At 36.0% G+C, this 21,986-nt stretch overlaps 2 protein-coding genes across 6 annotated transcripts in view; one reads left to right on the top strand and one right to left on the bottom strand.

Annotated features, from left to right (window-relative positions):
• The first annotated feature begins 218 nt into the window (after positions 1–218).
• LOC124638529 (NADH dehydrogenase [ubiquinone] 1 alpha subcomplex subunit 11) lies at positions 219–1,835 on the top strand. Its single transcript, XM_047175502.1, has 3 exons — positions 219–296; positions 974–1,528; positions 1,720–1,835. Exons 2-3 carry the CDS (start codon positions 1,027–1,029, stop codon positions 1,728–1,730), a joined length of 513 nt encoding a protein of 170 aa, XP_047031458.1. The 5' UTR covers positions 219–296; positions 974–1,026; the 3' UTR covers positions 1,731–1,835.
• Positions 1,836–2,736: 901 nt separating this feature from the next.
• LOC124637937 (glutamic acid-rich protein) overlaps positions 2,737–21,986 on the bottom strand; it is a 35,993-nt gene continuing 16,743 nt past the window's right edge. For 3 of the 5 annotated variants that reach the window (XM_047174676.1, XM_047174678.1, XM_047174680.1), the window contains exons 4-12: positions 15,253–15,390; positions 14,835–14,943; positions 13,534–13,625; positions 8,389–9,060; positions 7,399–7,560; positions 5,817–5,939; positions 5,376–5,448; positions 5,186–5,238; positions 2,737–4,919 (exon numbers count right to left, since the gene is read on the bottom strand). In XM_047174676.1, coding sequence (XP_047030632.1) covers positions 4,776–4,919; positions 5,186–5,238; positions 5,376–5,448; positions 5,817–5,939; positions 7,399–7,560; positions 8,389–9,060; positions 13,534–13,625; positions 14,835–14,943; positions 15,253–15,390 — 1,566 coding nt within the window. In that variant the 3' untranslated portion in view covers positions 2,737–4,775. Of the gene's footprint in view, positions 4,920–5,185; positions 5,239–5,375; positions 5,449–5,816; positions 5,940–7,398; positions 7,561–8,388; positions 9,061–12,029; positions 12,110–13,533; positions 13,626–14,834; positions 14,944–15,252; positions 15,391–21,986 lie in introns of all 5 variants that reach the window. The other 2 variants (XM_047174677.1, XM_047174679.1) reach the window with 2 other exon arrangements.

The following is a 21,986-nucleotide window of genomic DNA, read 5'->3' as shown; positions in this document are numbered from 1 at the left end:
TTACTTAGTTGTTTACGTACTTTAGTTTACTATATATTGTTTACTATTGAAAATATCAAATATGTATCTATTCGTAACGCATCAAAGTTAAAATCATATTTTGCTTTTGCTTACTTCCTTAACTTGAATATACAAACATTCTTTTCATCGTCTTCTTGGACAAAACTTTTAAAAATAATAAACAGTATTTCTTTAGTCGAATGATGTCGAAGGATTATTCGTAAACAGTCTTCTATTATTTGTCAATTTTGACATTTTGACTGAAAATTGACATTGTAATTTTGACAGTTCATGGAGTTCACGCCAAAGAGTAAAGTAATATATAGGGAAAAGAGAGCCCACTCACGTGTTATTCTTGCAACCCAATTTGACAATGCGCCATCTTTCTCTAAATTGGCCCCGAACTACCTACATAGCTATAGCTATAAAAATATTATAATTATGCATCATATTCATAACATTTTCTATTAGGGTAAGTAGCACCATATAACTATAACATTGGTTATCGTTATAGTTACATGGTGCTACTTACCCTAATAGAAAATGTCATCGTTAATATAGTAAAAGGTCGAAGGAAAACAAATAATTATTATATATTACTTTTTATTTACGCGTGTATGCGGAATGCAAAAAACCGCCATATTGATATTATTATGATCGGTTTTGTTAAGTTACTTGGAATACTGACACCAGGTCTTTTTAGATGAAATTTGATATTTGTGCTTTTTTAAACCGTTTTTAATTTATTCGCCTATTATATCTTTTTTTAAAGTGTCTAATATTTTCCTCATACTTTTCTCTAATTAATATTGCTTAAATAATTTTATATTAACAAACAAAATCGATTATAGTGTAGTGCCATCTGTTGGTAATTTAAGGTATCTTTTAGATAGTAAATAGTTTCCGGGCCAAATAAAAGGTGGCGACTCTTCGTTTACTTAGCTGTCAAAATGTACGGAGTGTCCTCCCCCTGGTTCACGCACTGTGTTGTGTAACTATTTTGCAAAAAATATATTAAGTACCACAATGAGCCAGCTATTAAAGTATAAATACTATGACACCCCCGAGGGTCAGGACATCTTTATGAAGACTTTCGCGGCTTCCAAATATGCTGCGCTCTCTGGTGTGACCCTCGGTACGCTGGATATCCTAATGTATTCTCATCCCAAAGGTTTTGCAAGCACAGTAGGAAGGATGGCATGGTTTGTGGGCCCCCTGGTGGGCATGGCTGCGGGATTCACAGTGACCACTAACGCTGTGCAGAACATTCGAGGAAAGAACGATAAGTTGAACTATTTCATTGGTGGTGCCGTTGCTGGTAGTATTTTCTCCGCTTGGCAGAAAGCCCCCATCCTTGCTGTCCCTGCTGCAGTTATCCTGGGTGTCGCCGGCATCGTCAAGAAGACCTCTGTTGAGGAAGGCTGGATATTCTTCCCAGACATCATCCAGGCACCCAAGTCCATTATATCAGGGAAACGTGACTTCACTATGGTTAAAGATGTTGATGAGTTGAAGAACTGGACTTCAGGTAATTACTGACACTGTAGTACATAGTTTATGTTAGCTCATTATTTGGAATGCAGATTAGCATCTTGTGTAAACAAATTATTAAATTGACTTTATTTTTCTATGTAAGCTGTTCATTGAAAAAAAAATTGGTATCAGCAGTAGTCTCCTGTTTTTTCCTCCCCTAATAATTACTATCATCTCTTGTTGCAGGTTCTAAGTAAATGAACATCAACAGATAGGTCCACAACAGGATTTAGTAGAATGTAAATAAGATCAACCATTATGTTATTTAATTGTTTAAGTATAACAATAAATCAAGTCTTTTACTTGTTGGTTTTATTGCTCTCCTCTGTAATAATTCCAAGACAGTAACAATATTAACACGTTCGTGGACAGAATGAGATTAAACGTCATCGTTCGAAATTAACGCGCAACGTGTATACACGTCCCGCGTGCATATCGCGCTCGGTTGTGTCATGATGTCTTGGGACGATACGCTACGATGGGACGCTACGTACATACACGTCGTATAATTTGTATGGACATTTACTGTGTCATTTTGGTACACAATTTAAAGTTGTAGTGTCCGCGAACGTGTTAAAAGGACAGATGGCAAATTCTATGGACCCTTGGCCATCAGCAGTAGGTATGTTGGTTTTTATGGATATAATATGGTCTTATAATAACTTTTCTGAAGTTCTTTCCCTGCAGTGAAAACCTTCAAAACTAAAAGTGCTCTTTTTGCTTCTGAACTTTTCTGGCTTACAACCCGAAGATACCAGTCATGACTTCTTAGCTTCTTACTATTGTACTTATAATAACTGTCAAAGATGTTCAAATGACAGCCGGGACTATTATAAGCGCAGCTTAAGGTGCTCCTTTTCCTATATGAATCAAAAAGGTAGAGAATCCAAAAGCTTTCCCAAACAAAATAACAGACCATTCTCTTAACAAAAGTTTAAAGGCTTTTAAAAGCTCAAAGTAAATATCAAAGACTGCTAATAATTGAGTGATAAGCTCTTACAATTCTGTTGTAGTAATATATTTTATCCCAAATATCCACAGAATGACACAGATAGTAAAAGTTATTCTTTATTAGTAGAGCTACCATTTGATACCACTTTCATGACTGGCCGCCAATGGTTCAGGAATTCCAACTTGGAACCCATTCTTTTAGTCGTGTTGTAGAGTACATCATTGGTAGCTACTAAACAAATAAAACACAAATTAATTGAGTCATTTTTATTTCCTTACAATCAAGACTGTAACCAAAAGGAGTGACAAATCAATCCTATTTTTTTTTTTCAACTCATAGAAGTTCCAACAGATTGTTTTTTTTTATATAACAAACCTTCTTTCTCCTTTAGTCACATCCTTGCTTACAACTAAAAAACAGGTTTAAGCATAACATAACAAAAATGCTACAGTGAATGTAAAATTACGTATTCCTCATTATTTAATACTGAAATTAGTAGTTTTATAATTTTCATCAATAGTATTGGTTAATCATGTTTGTACACTTAAGTGCAATTAAACCAATTAATCATTTTGCGTATTCATTATTCCTGTAAAAAATAACACACTACAAAATAAGCAAATAACATTATTTCCCCTTGTTTCCATATATAACAAAAATAAAATTTGATAGAAAAATAAAAGGAAACTGTCACAATATCCCTTAAATGCATAATTATAACTATCAATATAGGTTCACACAGGTGCAAAAATTTCATTATTATTAATATATATTTATTCTATTACACTAAACACCCAATTCGTAGGAGACAAGATAATTTGGGGCATCCCTATTAGTATACTTACTGGCAAAAAAACTGCACAGTATATTGAGCTTCAATTTAAAATTTCTTCATACTAACTAATCCATAGACCTAGAATATGGTTTCAATCAAAAACTAGAACTATCCAAATTAAGTTACCAATAGTGTCATGATTATGCTACATTTAATTAAGTAAGATATTCTTCATGTCCCATTTTTTTCTAGTGCAGTTTTTTTGCACTGCAGTGTTATCTGCTAACTTTAAAACATAGACATTTAATACATAAGATAATCGATTACCTATAGGTATTAATAATAAAATTTGGCTAATTCAGACTGGTAAGTAATTAAAGTATCGTATAAAATCGCCCAATAAACGGCTGAATACGCTAAGAAGCCTGAAGCCTGAAGTAATGTTTGGCACAAATTATCGAACACTTCATATAATAAATTCGTATATTAATATGTAACAGATTATTTAATATTGTAAATGTGTTTAAATGTTTCTGAGGACTCTTGACTTCGGTTACATGACTGGGACATGGGAATAGTATTATTTTCAAGGAAGACTGGACTGGTATGTTGGCAACTCTAGAATGCAATGACAATCTTTATAAGGGGCTGCCAAGTTTATGTTTATGAATTGTATATCATATCATAATTGTGAAGAGAAATATTAATTATTGTAGAATATAATTAAGGTCAGACAAAAAGTCGCCCAGAAACATCTAAACACTCTTTAAACATTATCCAACTTTAATATAACAATAATAAAAAAAAACCGTCGAAAGCAAAACTCAACGACAAATAGAATGAAATATACACCTTCAACAACATAGACTAGGAAGAGAAGCATAGACAAAATAAATACACAAATAGTCACTGACCACAAACAAAGCAGTTATTTTTAATGTTATGTTTTGTGTTTTTGTGTTGTAACAAACTTTACCCTGGTATGATCTGGACAGAATATTCGAGAAAAGACATTTACATACTTTAATTATGGACATGATTTATAATGCAGAGTATATATATTTTTATGGCAAGACCTTTTTGGACAAGGAACAGTGTTGCCAATGATTTGACATTTCTTATATAACCAAAAATACTAAAGAGGTTGACCTGTACTTGAATAATTTCACAAAAAAAAGTTGAAACTCTGTCATCTCCTAACGGCTATAATAGACTTTAACTCACTATCATTAAGTACAAATTGCTTTGCCATCCAAAACCGGAACACATAGTCACAAAACATAACTATAGTTACAGTTCGCGCCAAATAAATTTGCTACTCTGAAGTTAACCATTCGACTCCTTACGCATGTTTTTCATACAAGCTAAGCTTATCTAAAGTTGGCTGCCTAAATTCACGACAGTCAAAAATATATGATTATCTTCATACTACTGCGAATGGAGTCAAATAGCTAACTTTACAATTGTAAAATTATTTGGCTTACTATTCAAGGAGTATATAAATCTATCAGTACTTCACTCTGTCTTGTTTCCCTTCTCCTTCTGTTCCTTCTGGTCGGGTACTTCTTCTTCTTCCTCCTCCTCAATTTCTTCAACTTCTTCTTCAATCTCTTCAACCTCTATCTCTTCTTCGATTTCCTCTTCTGATTCGTCTTCTTTCTGTAATATATGAAGTAAACAGGCTAATCAAGGCTACTGTTTATCACGACACACATTTTTTATGTCAATGGCATGGATGAGGTAAAAATACGTATTAGCTCATTTAATGGAAGGAATGATAGAACCAAATGGACAGAACTGAAATATAGTAAGTATAGTTTTCGTCAATAATTTTGTTGTTAAGTTACATGAGCTGAGCCTAAACCGCCATTGAATTTAGCGAGAACTGTAGATTGTGTGGTATGCACCCGGTAGGAATGTCTTACCTCAGCATTTTGTGTGAGAGCGCTAGCCGTGGTGAAGTCGTCCACTGTCGATTCTGAAATCACATAATAGATAAGTGAAAATCATCTCATCTCAGTAAATAGGGCTTTATTTACTGGGAAAGACTGTATTGATTTTGTAACTGGTAACACAACACTTCAGTGTGGACTAAGTTATAAATATAGAACAGACCTAGGTCTCTCTCAGGCGTGTCGCGGGGCGCGTCTTGTATCAGCGATAGCGTCATCTTGCCGCTAACCACCATCTGTGGGGAATTAACATGTAGACTGTAGTCATTCTTTGTATTACTTTGATGCTAAAATTGGGTTTCTTTTCTAATTGGGATTCTTCGAAAGAGTTACCGTGGATCTGATACACAAAAGGCTCCAGAAGGAACATGGTACGTTTTAGTCAGTAAGAGTCGGACACTCCCACCTGCTCATTGATATGGAGGGGTCAGATAATGATTTCCCACCCAAAACAAATATTCGGAGCCAGTTTTATGCATCAGACTGGCCTTGACAAATTTTGTATGGCGGAAGTGGGCAAATATGGCTGAGCTAGAAATTTATTCCTTAATTCCCAATAAGTTTAGTAAAAACTTCAAATTGTCTATTATCAACATTGAGTTACCGGCGAGTGCTTGGTGGGCTTGGGCCTGGCGGCGGTGTTCTCAGCGAAGTCTGCGACGAGCACGCGCGACTGCTGCGGGATCTCCGTGTCCAGGTAGATCGCCTGCACCTGCTCCGCCTCGTGCTGTGGGTGACAACTAGTTTCAACTGGTGTAGGTACTATAGAACAATGACATGTGTGACCCGACTTTGTTAGAACATCTTCAGGAACTGTTTCGCCCTTTACAGAGCGTGCTAGATTTCGATCTTTTTGTATTCGATTGTATCTACCAACGTTTTCTTAATTTGGGTCATACATGCCATTGGATGATTGTAGATACTTGTGTGCACGTGTGTGTGTTTGTCGTTGTGTGCACGAACTTGGTCTCGAGCTTGACGCACTATTGCTGTAGCTGAATAATCATTTATGTCTCACCAATGGATCTCTTTCCTTCCTCCTTAGTCTCAACTATGATATACTGAGACTTAGTTACTAATGTTCTACAAAAAGGCTACTGCAGACCAGTTACTGAGTTACAGTGGTCATATGGGCAATCCCTCCATTGTAAATTAACAAGCTTTCGCTCATATTTTCACCTGCGTCCTGAGGGCACTTGTTCTTTCCGTACCCGGATAGAGATAATTATGTAGTCTAGACTCCTGGATCTAACCTTTGGCCCCACAAAAAGAAAATTGCCGTTCTTACACGACCTTATGCAGACAACAAAGAACTTGGATCTAAAATTTTTCTTTGTAGGTCATATAGCCATCTCTAATAGACTTGTCTTGTGTTGACTTTTGTCTACTGGTTTTGTCGAGTGTGTGTTATGTATGATGTTCATATTAATAACAAATGTGTACGGTTTTAGTTATAAGAGAAGTTAAAATAAAACTGCTTATTTAAAAATCAAAATATTTATTTTGAGTATAAAAATAACAAAATATTAAATAAAAGAAATGCAAGCAGTTTTATTCTATGCTATATCTTGCAATTACTGTATTACCATTGTGTTTACATCATTATAAAATTTACTACAAAAGTAAATTCCTTACCTCGCAAGATAGACATTATTAATTTAAGACAATGTACACACAACGATAAATTTTATTACTGTTATTATCATAACAATATTATTGAGCAAACAGTCGATCTAAATAATAAATACTAAGCTTTGGAATGTGAAGCAACAAAACTAACTACCATACTCTAACTACTGAAAGTTATAAATACGTAAGTATATAATTAATTAATAGTTATAAATAACAAAAATAAATAGGTAAATAACGAAGGAGAAGTGGATAGTAACAATTAATATTATTCTACTAAAAATAATTGTGCAGATGTGGAGTTTCTTTTGACTATTAAAAAAAATAAGTTTGGTACTCTCCATAATAATTTATACTTTAGGATTTCAATAGCTACGTATATAACACATCGAAAAGCTACTTCATAATCAGGAATATTTCTCTTGACATCCAAAAAGTGCAGTTTTGCAGCTCAGTTTGAATAAATGATTTTTGTTGTTTAGTTTTTTTAACCAAAAGAGGTTCCACATCTACTCATAAACAGTCTGCACAATATGCACGGTGACATGCGGCCTCACCGCTCGGTGCGGCTCGTGCGAGCCGGCCGCCGCGTGCGAGTGCGGCGCGTGCGAGTGTGGCACGTGCGAGTGCGACACGTGCGAGTGCGAGTGCGGGAGTGACGCGTGCGAGTGCGCGGCGCCGCCGTCCGCCGCGTGGGCTCGCACCTCCATGCCTACTACCTATGTCATGTGTGCTTGGTTACGTTACGAGATACGCAGAAAAATTAAGAAAAGTTTAAAGGGTCTTGAGAGCCAAAATTGCACCCCTCTAGTGGTTAAAGTTAGAACTTGTGTAAGAACGTCATTTGGATAGTTTCGGATAAAAGCTAAGGTTTCAACAAAGACCAAAACAAAACAAAATTAATAATAAAATGTTATGATGTAAAAACTGAAAACGCTGCAAGTACCGTCCCTACATAACGTCTTACTTTTGACACTAAAGGCGCTAGTTAAAACTTTTGGACCAGAAAATCTTATTTGGTGTTGAAATAAATTTTGAAAACGACGAATAATTTTTCTACGTATCTCAAAGTGATTAAAGTATTAACACAAGTTTTCAAATGTAAACTAAAATGTTTTATTGCAGCAAAAAGTGCATTTAATGCAACATGTGAAGGTGCAACTGAAAATCCCAAACTGGACATACACCACATCACAAATGAACATAAATGGTTAGTCAAAAGCTTCAATAATGAAACCTGGGGAAGCTGGGGAACAAAAACCTACGAATCTTCTTACTATAATTACTTCATGATCGAATATCATATTTTCTTTATTGCCTGTCTTTAAGTCAATTTCTAGACTATTTATTCCCTTCTTCATAAGTATGCTATCATAGAATTTTAGAACTAGAAGAACGAAGACTGCAATAAATAAATAAATGACTTATTCAATCAGACACTTTTATGGGAAAACATCCACAACTGTTCATAGGCCTCCATGAACCACCATAACAATGATCTTAGTATACTGTAACTCTAAAAATAAAAAATAACTATTGATACTCACTTTAACACTGGCATTTTCCTTATCATCATCATCATCTTTAATAGCCTCTTCTAGAAGTTCAGGTGTCGACTGCTTCTCTTTCTCTTCCGCCAAAGCTTTCGTTTCCTCATTCAAAAACTCCTCTGTATGTCTCACATCACCATTCTTCTCCGCTTTCACGTTATCAGCTAGCTTAATCAACTTATCTGTGTCATTCTCCACTTCCCTTTCTGGACTTTCTTCTTCAACTTCTATCTCTACCTCTTCTTCCTCATATTCTTCTTCTTCTGCTTCTTGATTGTCAACTGTTTTAGCGTCATCTTTCTCTGGTGTAAGTTCTTTCGGTTCAGGTGTGGGTTCTTTCAGTTCAGGAGTGGGTTCTTTTTGTTCAATAGCTTTTTCTTCTTTAATTGGTTCTGCGATAGGAGTTTCTTCAATATCAGACTTTTGAGGTTCCTCAGGCTTCTCTTCTGGTGTAGATTCTTTCTTTTCTAACTCTGATTCTATGGGTTCTTTTTCTTCTAGGGTCGATTTAACTGGTTCTTCGGGAGCTGGACTTTCTTCCTTCGTCTCCCGAGTTTCCAATCTCTCTTTGGATGGCTCGCGATACTCACTAGCGACTATATGCACCGGGCCACTGTTGTGTATGATTGTACCATTCGTGTATGGGCGAGCGTTATTATCCTGCACATCCTGTAATGTGAGAAATATAATCAATATTTTTTGGTCCTTTTACGCTTGGAGACAAAGACTGGTCTTTGTAGTCTACAGGGAAGTTCATGCTTTATCTAGCAAGCCTCGATTTGCAGGCATGTAAGTAGCTGCCTATTATAAAAGCTGAAACAAAATTACGCTTCACATCTAACAAGGAAACAAAACTACAACACACTCAAACAGAAAAAATTGCTCATTTTACAAAAAAAAAAACAATTGAACTACTGAATGAAATACTGGAAAAACCCAAACAAAAAAGAATCAAAAGAATATCCATTATATAAGTATAAAAAGTATTTAATACAGAGCATTTTATCTATACTTACACCTACACAGCCAATCAAAAATCGCATCTAAATATAGTTATGACGCTGAAATTTTAATTGCTAGACGGTTTAGACAGTCCACTTAATTATTTTTACCTCATCATTTTTGACATGAATAACTTATACCTATGAACCTAAGCAATATAGGCAAATCGATAACCATGGAATTCATGACTTGAAAAAAATATCACCAATTATAAAAATTTCAGCGATATAACGAACTAAAAAGCTGAAACAAAAAAGGATCCCCTATTATGTGCAATATTTATTTATACATACCCTACAATAAAGACGTTTTATTATTAAATGGTTCAAATAATGATCGGTCGTGGTGGCCTAGTGGATAAAAGACCAACCTCTCAAGTATGAGGGCGCGGGTTCAATCCCAGGTCAGGCAAGTACCAACGCAACTTTTCTAAGTTTGTATGTACTTTCTAAGTATATCTTAGACACCATTGACTGTGTTTCGGATGGCACGTTAAACTGTAGGTCCCGGCTGTCATTAAACATCCTTGGCAGTCGTTACGGGTAGTCAGAAGCCAGTAAGTCTGACACCAGTCTAACCAAGGGGTATCGGGTTGCCCGGGTAACTGGGTTGAGGAGGTCAGACAGGCAGTCGCTTCTTGTAAAGCACTGGTATTCAGCTGAATCCGGTTAGACTGGAAGCCGACCCCAACATGATTGGGAAAAGGCTCGGAGGATGATGGTTCAAATAATGAATGATTTATTATTATTATTTTGTTAGTCAAGGGCGGAGCTCACAGGTGCAGGCAGACAGAAGGCAATATAAACTAAACACGGATGATAAAATTACATGCTAATGTTGATTGTGAGAATGCAACCAAAGTTTATGAAAAATGTATGGTATGAATTATGATTTGCTTCTTGAGGCTTAAGGCTGGATTCCACTAAGCCGGAGCAGAGCTAACAATATTTAAACAACCAATAGAACTTCACCACTTAGTGGATATCGTTGAGTGGGTGGATACGTAATGTTTCAATAACGAAATTCTATTGCTTGCTTAAAAACTTCTGCTCTACTCCGCTTTTGTGGAGTCTCGGCCTAAGAAGCTATGAATTAAATTAGTGTAGAGACGGTGTAGATTTAAACGTGTGTTACGTTCCATTGTTTAAGAAATTGTATTTAAATGAGAAACAATGAAATACGTCAAATAAAAGTACATATTTGTTCATTTTCAATTCCCAGTTTTGTAGGTACCTAAAGTATATAGTTCCATAGTTTTGGACTCCACTACAGTTGAATCAGTTTAAAAAATAACGTCTCCCTTTAAATATTTATGTTTAAAATATTTCGTTATCGTTATGATTCCATAGAAAATATAATGATCGAATTCATTGATGATAACCTTTTTATTTGAAATGCGTTGATAAAAGAAAAAAATACAAAAAAAAAAAACAAAACAACATATACACAAAATTACAGCAAGACAGGATTCTGGATAAGGTAGCGGTTAGAAATAATAATAATTAAAAAATAGTAGGACCAGACAATTACATGATTGTCTATTCTACGCGGAAACTAGGACCAGAGAGCAAAGACTATCACTTACTACAATAACACACGAATACAGACATTGAAATGTATAGAATTATAGACAATATTAGGACCAGATGGCGTAGTAGTTAGGCCCAAGATTATCGACAACATAAACGTCAGTTTTCTTAAAACAACTGTTTACTATGAATTTTCACTTCAATTTTCCAAGTTGTTGGTGAAAATGGGTCTTGGTGAACCTGCCTGCCTCAGGTTCGATTCCAGCATAAGTCAAACTTTTTGTGTTTGTTTAGCCTGGGTGTTCCTATGTATGCAGGTACAAAAAGTATCCATAGCACAAACTCTGCTCAGGACTAGATGGCATATATGAGAAATATTATATTCTTAAATTGATACCATCTTCGATTCAAACGAACTAACGGATTGAAATCTGAGCACTCGACAAGTATGAGAAATGATATGCATCAAAAATTTAGGCGTCAAAGACATTTAACAAATGGATACGCACTGTCTACATTGACGCCAGCAATGTGTAATGTGCGCCAAAATTGGCACATCTTATTGTTAATACAGGCAAATGTATTCATAGCATTATTAAATGGCGAAGCACATTGGTACTAAACACCTTTGCGATTTGTACTGTAAGTACTTAACTGGCCAATAAAATGTTGAGTAATGAAAAACATATTTTTAAAGGGTGGTGTTACAAGTTAGACCGGTATTTAAGTCTGTGGCACGATAGATCCCAATTTAGACGCGTTTTTTTTTGTAAATGAAAACTATTATTCACCCAAATTAAACCCTCTTGTTTATCTAACAACCTCAGGGTCGACATAAGCTATCAATTTATTAAATTGCGTGAGCAAAAATGGTGCAATACAGGACGTTCAAAACTTGTCAAGTCTATACATTTCAAACTCTACCTTCAGATTTCAATAACTTATCTACCCATAATTTTACGATTAAAGATTGGAGTCACAATTCAAAAGCTACCATCAAAATTCAATCTCCAATCGCAAACAACGGACAGATAAGTAGTTGCAACCCATAAACCATATGGGTATTGTAGTAAGTGACCATATCGGGTAGGAGCGGCATGCATTGACCTGTCGTTGCTGATTCTGCGCGTAGCTCGCTTCCATCTGCTGCTGCACCTCGGCTACCAGCCCTGATATGGCGGTAACAACTGTGCCCGATAATATTGTATATTAGTTTCTAATATTGGATAAAAAAGTTGGTGACATGACCATCACCAAGGTATTATTTGGTAGATTTTCTTCTGCTGGTAGGTTCAGGGCCATTACGTATTCTTTTGCGGCCTTTAGCAGTAGTACAAAAAAAAACGAATTGCTCCTCAAATATTTAATAGAAAATCGTGAATAATATCGTTGACATTACTTCTTAAATACCGTAAGCGACTGCGTAATAAATACTTCGAATTAAAAACAGAAACATCTTCATTGAAAACAAGACTATCGCTTCGATAACTCATGAATGAATCCCAAATAATTTTAGCAGGAAAACCAAATTAAAAACGCAAAAATACATTAAAAATAGACATATAAAAACAAACAACGAAGGACGTTGACGAAAATAAACGGGATGCATCAGACGATTGGGCATGCTCCCCACCGCTGGAAGTGGGCCAAGTAATACTTATCACTATCTCGGGAAACAAACTTGGCTGCATGGATTTATAAAGTGAATTCTGGGTCAGAAAATAACCTTAAACTGAGACAGTTAACTCAGATTGTCGAAGATATTAACTTGATGTTAATCTTGGCAGTAAAAATTATATTTGTCGTAGTGCCAGGAATATTTTTGTCTTCTCTTGTAAGTTAAAAGCATTTTAAGACAGCCATTTGTTTACAATAACATTTGTATGTTATGCAACTTTTAACAATCATCTTTCACAATAAACACAAGTTAACGAGACACATTACACATGGGACCATTTAATTCTAAAATAACAAAACAATTGACAATACCTCACACAATTCTATGTTATGGGGGATCCTTATAAACATATGTTATTAGGAAAACAAACTGGAAACCGTTAATCTACCTCCAAAAATCCACTCTATAAACTAGAATATAGAAATCTCAACTCTATGACTAAGACATTAGATTCCACAATCGTAGATGCATCGCACTCGTATTGGCAAGTTATATTAACAACCCGAACAACTAGAAAAGGGCTCAACCGTCACCATGCCGCAAGCTGCTAGGTACACATCTAAATAATACGGTTTATAACGAAGATATTTGGCTGGAATGGTCAACTGGCCGACGGGGTTTCGCTGTTTCAGTTCATTTGCGCACGTATATAGATGACATTGTTATATTTGGACACGTGGGTATGATTTTACGACAACTCGTACGTTTGCTGTCAACATACTGCGTTTGAATTTTCGCTAGCTGCAAGTTTATCTTTGACTTAAATATGAATAGTAAATAAATTTGGTACCAGCAATAAATGCTGTCTTTTTCAATCTTAGTTGCCAATTTCAGTGCACAAAATCATATAACAATATCATCAAGCAAATGAAACCGCAATGAAACCCAGCCTCTCCCTCGTCCAAGGCCAGTCCACCAGTAGCCCAAGTATACCGCGTCGCGCTGCGCCAACTGGCTGACGATCCTTTGCATCGCGCGCTCAGTCTCCGCCAGCCGAGCCCTCAGCGCTTCCAACTCCACGTCCCCTGAGTACCGAGCCAACTTTGTCAATCATTGGTCCTTGCATACGACAGTTAGGAACTTGGTCCTTATGGAGTTTTGGTCCTTCGACTCAACTTTAGAATCAAATTATGATTATGAAAATAATGGTCGTAAGTTATTGGTCCTTTTATAAGTCGTTTAGGAACTTGGTGCTTATAAAGTTTTGGTCCTTCGACTCAACTTTAGGACCAAATTATAAAAATTATGAAATAAAGACTTCGGGACATTTTCATACTAGTCTTTTTTGAATAAAACATAGTAAAGTATAACAATAAAAATAAATTCTACAACACAGCATGGTTAACAATACGTGACGTCCACAATCTACACTAGGTGTTAACACGCCCTAATCGATGATCATTTCAAATAGAAGTAAGTACATACGCACATCATTTATACATAGTTACTGTGTGCTACGTAACCACTCGTTATGCCAATCCATTAGCATGTCTGTAACATAAACTACATAACGACTATCGTAAGTGATTTCTTTTATTGAACACGAAGATCTTTTTATTTGATGGAGAAAATTTTTGAGACAGTGTAAAGTGCTCTGTGCCAATTTTTTTTGCAACTAAGTGTAATTTCGTGTTTTTTAATACGCAAACTATACAGTGACGGATAAACTGACTATAATTTTTTTGTGTGATTTAATGCATTTGCGAAAAGTATGAATTCGGTTATCAAACCGAGGCCTATTTTTATCAAAACTGTTGTAAATATTATTACTGGTTTACTAATTAACTGCCACCATTGTAGCTATTTTCCTGTTTACACAGAAATGTATGACAACATATTACTTACTTGTGTCCCGCTCTTTAGGTCCTGCATGCGTAAGAGATCTTGGTTAAAAATGTTTTACAAATATATAGGAAAACTAACTACATTAATAGCTAAGAAACGCAGATATCTTATTGAACCATTATTGTACTATATAATTTTGTTCCCGTAAAAGGGTTTAAGTTAATTCGCATGTTTCATAAGTTCCCTTTTCCTCAAAAATGTTCCTATATAAAAAGAAACGATCATATTTTGTCGTTATTATGTCATTTAGCTTGTTGTTTTCATGGAATTTCAGACTTTCAGACAGCTCTTTTCTCTTTTATCAACTCTTCATAATGTCATCCATATATGCTTAAAATAAACTTAGATCTTAGAATCAGAATCAGAATCAAAATAAACGTAGATCTTACCTAGTTTATCAGGTGTTGTCCTGGAGTCGTCCCTGAACACGCGTCTTCTGAACTGAGGGTCCGGCGTGATGGGCTCGTAAGGCGATGAGCCTCCACGTTTGAACAGAATCTGAAGAGTATGCCATATATGTTTCAACATAGATCAGTGAAAAAAGCTGTGTACGCTTCCTCGGGTTCGGCTGTCTCAAGTAAGGCCGAAATCGCTTTGTACCTTCAAACTTTCAATCCGAAATCTGATAGTAGGTGATTGATATGATACACTGGCGCGTAAGCTCCCTCCGATTGCCGTCCTATCGGGCAATAAGAGTAAAGGAATAGGGAGTTCCATCGGCGCAAATGCCTGTTCACTACAATATATCTTGCGCAACTGGCTGATCTCTTTAGAACTGGATGCCATATTACAAAAACAGTTACATACCTTGCTAAGAGTGTAGACGAAGAAAACGATGATGCAGATAGTGTATATCGGCATCACGAAGCCCATAGACGACTTGGGGGCCGGCACCGGACCCCCGGGGGAGCCGAGTGGAGGACGCATACCCGGGATTGGTGGGGGCTAGAATGAGAAAGGAAAATAATTTTATTTTTGGAACAATGTTCTGTAGATTACCTACACGTTGTGTTTACAAGATGTTCAGTTTTTAAACGCTTGCCTTAAACCACCGAGTTTTTGCTCTATTTCTGCAAGTCCGTGTACGTACTGTTTGTTTCTTTATTTTGGCTGATAGTTATTACGTGATTTTGGAAATATAAATCTGGTAAGTTATTTTTGAGGAGGATTGCCATCCATTCATGCTGTGTCAACTCGGTATCGGCTTTTGACACTAAATACATATATTTCGAGGAGAAATCTGACAAACTAGAACCTCATTGTAATTATTTAGTCAGTTGGACTATTAAGGGATTCATGGGCAATGCAATAGTGTGGGTATAGTTTTTTACTATCCTTATAAAACCGTATTTTTCATGCATAGATAATCACACCAATTTTGTAACAGTGTGATAAATAGTTTTACACATTTTTCTATTCTATGATTTAGAGGAGAAGATCAATTTGAAAGGTTTGGAGCGTAAGGACATCAACAAAATAAATTATTGAACTCTAAATAATAAATAAATTATAGGTATGATTAGTACATAGATAAATAAAGTTAGTAGGATTATTAAAGCGTATACACACAATTAAATTGAAGGCCAATATTACCATAAATATCAGGTCAATAATTTAGTTTTAACCGGTAATCTTCACTTTCAAAGAGGGCACGTCAATTCTTTGGGCTGATTGTAAAATACGATGCCTAATCACAGAAATAGATGTCCAAAAATATTATCGTCGTCTTAGAATGAAAACCTCGGAAATGCATTTTTTCTCAATATTTTTTTATTGCATTTCTTGGTAGATAATCGTAAAAAAAATGGAATACTAATCCTTATCCTGAAAAATGCATTTTTTCTCAATATTTTTTTATTGCATTTCTTGGAAGTTTATCGTAAAAAATATCGAATACCAATCCTTATCCTGAAAAGTTATCTCTTGCACTTACGAGGTTTTCACTCTAAGGCGTCGTTATAAATATAATTCGAAAACTGAAAATATTACTGTTACAGTCTTTTTACCGTCCCAATGCTGGGCACAGGCCTCCCTCACACGGAGAAGGATTGAGTATTTATCAAAATGTTATCCTTTGTTTTGATATCATACTCCTCTGAGACCGATTTACAACAAAAAAAAAAATAGTTTTGTACGCTAAATGATCAAGTGTTGTTTTTATTATCATCCTCCGAGCCTTTTTCCCAATCATGTTGGGGTCGGCTTCCAGTCTAACCGGATTCAGCTGAGTACCAGTGCTTTTACAAGAAGCGACTGCCTATCTGACCTCCTCAACCCAGTTACCCGGGCAACCCAATACCCCTTGGTTAGACTGGTGTCAGACTTACTGGCTTCTGACTACCCGTAACGTTTATTATATCTCTTTGAAATATATTTTAATAACTACTCTTTCATTGCCGATCATCAAAATTAATGTTATTCCTAGAAACGTTTTGGAGCGTGACAACAGAGATGAACTGAGCTGACCCAAATCCATATTGACATTTCAGTGAATTTGATCATCCTGTTTATCAATAACATACTTTTAAATTACCCCAAATTAATTCTAGGAACCTGAATAATTCTGATATTAATAAAATTCAGATTCTGATAATAATTATTTCAGCCAAAAACAAATACCTGCTTGTGACGCAAATCCTGCATTTTCTCAGTACCCACAATCACTTCACTACCAATTTCAAACGAAGTTGTAATCGAGAAAAATATCGATTAAAGAAAGTCTCGATATAATCGAATAATGACACGATTATCGTATGAAACGCCTGGAGATACTGACGAACTGTGGATCGAGTCGAATGTACTGTCCGTTCTCGTTTACGACGAAACGTAATGGTTTCCTGTATTTACTGGCTTTTAGACAATCTGTGTTTGCGATTTTTCCATGACGGACGTAGTGGCTAATGTGTTGTGGCTTGGAAATCCGGATCGGTTGTTTGCTAAAACCCAGCCCTTACAATATTTGTTTGTGCGGAGCGATAGACCAGAAGGACCAAAATATTTGGCCAAACTAAGTCGTCATCTAAGTAGCCTTTCCCAACTACTTTGGGGGTCGGTTTCCAGTCTAACCAAATGCAGAACCAGTCAAGGGCGGATCCAGCTTCGGTGCCAGGGGGGGTCACACAGTTGTGGTCAAGTCACAAAAAATATTATATTGTAGCGTATACTTCTTTTAATATTAAAAGTAGTAGTATAAATACAATAAGCGCGATCGTAGCGAGCTCGAAATTTTTACGAATGTTAAGAAAAGTGTTTTCATGTAGAAAATGGCCCGAGCAGAGTTAATGCCCGAGCAATTTCTCGTATATATACTACATACACGTGTCAAACAAAAAAGCGCGAGCGAAGCGAGCGCGAAAATTTTTGTTCAGGTCGAGGACTAAGGTTAACAAAGTGTTTTTATGTAGAAAATGGTCCGAGCTGAGCGAACGCGATTTCTTTGACATAAACAGAGACGCGAAATTGAAAAAAGCGCGAGCAAAGCGAGCGCGAAAATTTTTTTTCAGTTCGAGAACTAAAAGTAGATGAAAACGCTTTCTTGCTGTATAACAAATATACAGCACAAATACAAGAAAGTGCGATCATAGCAAGCGCGAGAATTTTTTCAGGTTGAAGACTAAACGTTTGAAAAGTATTGTGTACAACAGTAAAACATTTTCTGTGAAAACTTCAATTGTCTTACTATTGGTAAGGGTTCATGAGATCAGGGCTGTCTCTCGCTCATGTAGCGCCTGGGTGCAATCATCACCCAAACGCCACCTATGTATCTATTGAAAGATTTTGAGTAGTACAAATTGATCGACTACTTTACAAGGAATATAAATAAGAACGTTCGAACGAGTCACTTTTTTGGTAGGTAAAGGACTTTGTTGGCCAGATTTAAGTTATGAAAGTCGGGACAGGACAACGTGATTTTAAAAATTAGCGCGAGCGAAGCGAGCGCGCAAATTTTTTAATTTTGGGACACAAAAAGTTCATAAGTTTTAAAAAGTGCTGTAAAGTAACAAGCAGCGAGGAAGCGCAAACTGTTTTGTTTTTGAGGACTCCATTAATATTTTATTTTTTGCTATATTTGACTTACGAAGTTGTCGAGGTAAGGTATATATTATATTGCGCGAGCGAAGCGAGCGCGAAGTTTTTTGAGCCTATGACACAAAAGCACCTGATTAAGTAAACTGTAAAGCAACAAGTAGCCGCGAGCGCAGCGAGCGCGAACTTTTTTAAATTATTTGTTTGAAGACTCACAAATCAGACTGGGAATTACGTACAAATAAAAAGGAACCGTGATTAGAGCGAGCGCCATTTGTGTTCGTTGATTCGGTGCGTCAATAAAAATAATAAACAATCAGATATACAGTACAGACATATTCATTTACTCGCGAGCGTAGCGAGCTAGAATTTTTTCACTTAGTTGGAGGATGTTAAAAGTTAAAAATAATCAAAATGATCAATCCAACAAAGCGAAGGCGACTTTTTTGTCAGTATCATGATACAGTGTGGAACTGGTGTAATTTCATCGAAATTTCCTGGTGGTGGGGCGTCCCGCGGCCCCTGATATCGAGGCGCCCGGGTTATTCACACACCCTGCACCATAGGTTAAGACGGCAACCCGGACAGCGGATTCTTAGTAACACGGTCCCGTTTCCTCCTTTTGGGTACGGATAAAGAGTAAATAAAGAATAGAGAGCGAGCGTTGCGAGCACGAATTCTTCAGCAAAACTACTCTACCTGTAACTATGTAGGTATCTATACCTATTCACTCGGAATAAAAATTATCTTATAACAAAAACATAAAACATCGTGTTTAACCATTTCAATTATTGGTCCTCTTAGGTCCTGAAACTGGCCCAGGGGGAGGTCATGACCTTGTGACCTACCCCCTGGATCCGCCGTTGGAACCAGTGTGCCGTACCGACTGTTTATCTGACCTACAACCAAGTTACCCAGGCAACCCCTTAGTAAAGCTGGTGTTCAGAAATTCTGGCTTCTTAATAAAACAATAATTAATTTAGTTGGTATGTACAGAAGCGTCTTAAGTTCTCTACCATTGTTAGGCGCATACGATAACGATTTGCATAAAATTCTTTAAATGTATGAACGCCTCGTTTGAGTCATGTCGTATGACTAATCGTCGACATCTGATTTGGTAGCACCTACGATTGTTTTGCCGCAGCTGTGCGCACGCCCTAAGCTCTTTACTGTCTTCAAAATATCCCGTCTTAGCTAGAATTAGTTACGCAGTTTTGGAGAATATTTTCATTACATTATGAAAATAGGTTTTACGATTACATTCCGGTGGTAAAATTATGTTTATAATTTTATGGGTCCATGTCGCGTGGTGGTTAACGATTAAAAAATAACTGGTGTCGATAATAAATTGGGTTTTAGTTTAACGTAAACTTGACATTAGACAATTGCAATTACATATGTTTTCGTCTGCGTTACCAAATTATGTGCTATGAGATAAAAATTATTTGTTTGTAAGATCTACAAGTATGTTCATTTATTGCTGCAGAGCTGTAGAAGAGACAAATAAAATTAGTAATAAATTACCATTTTCACCTTCTCCCAGATTATTGTCTTTAGTAATACTGCAATAATGCCTTTCGAGTAACTACTTAAAGCTACATTACATTGATATTCGATTGATTAGCACAAAGTAGGTGGTTAATGTTTGTGCCAATTGATATTTAATACGCATTCCCACAAAATCGAACGTGTTGAATTAAGCAATATTTTAATGTGACGTGGGTTCAATGCTGTTCCCACTCTCTGTTTAATGATAAACTTGATTTAAAACGCTCATTACGATATTACATAGATGCACTTAGATAGAGAAACTTCCTACATGCAACCTCTTCTAGAACATCTCAGTACATAGATCAGCTTTTCAAACCAGAATTTGCCTTTTTTCCGCCCATGTTTTAAACCCAAATAAAAAATTGTGAACTTCAACTGCATCTTTACTTGAAGCTCCATCATTATCCGCCTGTCATTCTGCCATTTGGAGTCGGCACAGCATACTTTATTCTGCCATACTATTTACTAGTATACTATTTATACCTAATTGGGCGAAAAAGTTAATGAAACCACTTTTCTACACTTGTTAATCGCAAAAACTATAGTTCATGTCAGGACCGGAAAACAAAACATTATTTTTGTCACCTTAATCTTAGTTTTTTTTTTGCAATAAAATTTTTTACTTTCTTAAAATATTCTAGCCCAAATTATTTCTGTTGCGACTCCTCTGCAAAACGACTTGCTTTACGATGAAATGTTTGGGACGCATGTAGGCGACCTCGAGGTACGCGAGATCGTCTAACGCCTATATCGTCAGCTGTTCACTATTCTTGTCTAAAATACGTAAAATTATACAGATGCACTGTTAAAGATGAATTAAAACGTTCGGTCTTTTCGAAGGACCAAAAACGGACAAGGGACATTTTTAATTTGTTTTTTACATAAGGTAAACGCGGGTGAAGTCGTCATGCCCCAATAGTCGTCAATTAATCTAAAAACTTTTATTTATTATTTCTATTGAACTTAAAATGGCCCGGTTTATATGTCAACATATTGTTGATAATATATTGCACAATTGAAATTACAATACGGGGTTTTAACATTCATGGCGTCTGAGATATGTTATTCGAAAAGTGTGTGCCCTAACAAAATAGTTTTTTCGTGAAGTTCAGCTGTCAAAAGTAAAACTCAGCACGTGGTTTTGTGCTTTGATTTACATAACTCCAGTGGGGTCTGTGGTATGTTTCTTTGTTTAATTAGATAGTTAAGTTTATTTGCTAACGATGTAATATGCAATTTGTAATACTTTTAACATAGAAGATATATTTTTTTAATGTGACATCTATTGGTACTTTAAAACTCCTATTTGACCAAAAACCCGTCAATTTTAGAATTATTATGACGACTACTGGGACGTGCTCAAAAGTTGCACCTAAACTCGTCATAATGAGGATATTTTGTGTTTTACAGTACAAAATGCGAATAAATAGCTAATATCGGGACTTTTACAAAATTGTTATCTCTCTAGAACAAACATATTTAAGGTTTAGACTACATTTGTTGATAAAACTGCGTTTCTTTAAAGCTTTTTCTTAGGGGTACATTTTACTCTCCTGGTTCTAGATGCACGTACACAGTCATGTTATTCGATTCAATTAATATGTTAAATTAATGGTTAAATCCCCTGTTTCCTATAAGTATGCATTTTCTACGAGTGTTTTTTTTAGGTATATATTGGCCGCTGTAGGCCTCCGCCATTCGATTAAAGACACACGATACATATCTACCGCTTTGGGTACAACTACCACTAGCCTTTGTTTCTACTACGCTTGGATTACAATTTGTGGCAAGCAAAAATTGACTGTTCTTACACTATGCTTTTTGTTTGAAATAACTGCATGTCGTCACGCGTATTGTACCGCGTCTCCCTAACTTGCTTTAATAGCGCCTGTATAAAAATTATGTCATTCAACTAGTTTTGACGCAAAAAATATTAAAATCAGTTTTAAAACTAAGATGACGTA

Source organism: Helicoverpa zea, chromosome 17 (genome assembly GCF_022581195.2).
Source record: "Helicoverpa zea isolate HzStark_Cry1AcR chromosome 17, ilHelZeax1.1, whole genome shotgun sequence".
Taxonomy (NCBI): Eukaryota; Metazoa; Arthropoda; class Insecta; order Lepidoptera; family Noctuidae; genus Helicoverpa; species Helicoverpa zea.
This window is presented reverse-complemented; position numbering and strand designations above follow the sequence as displayed.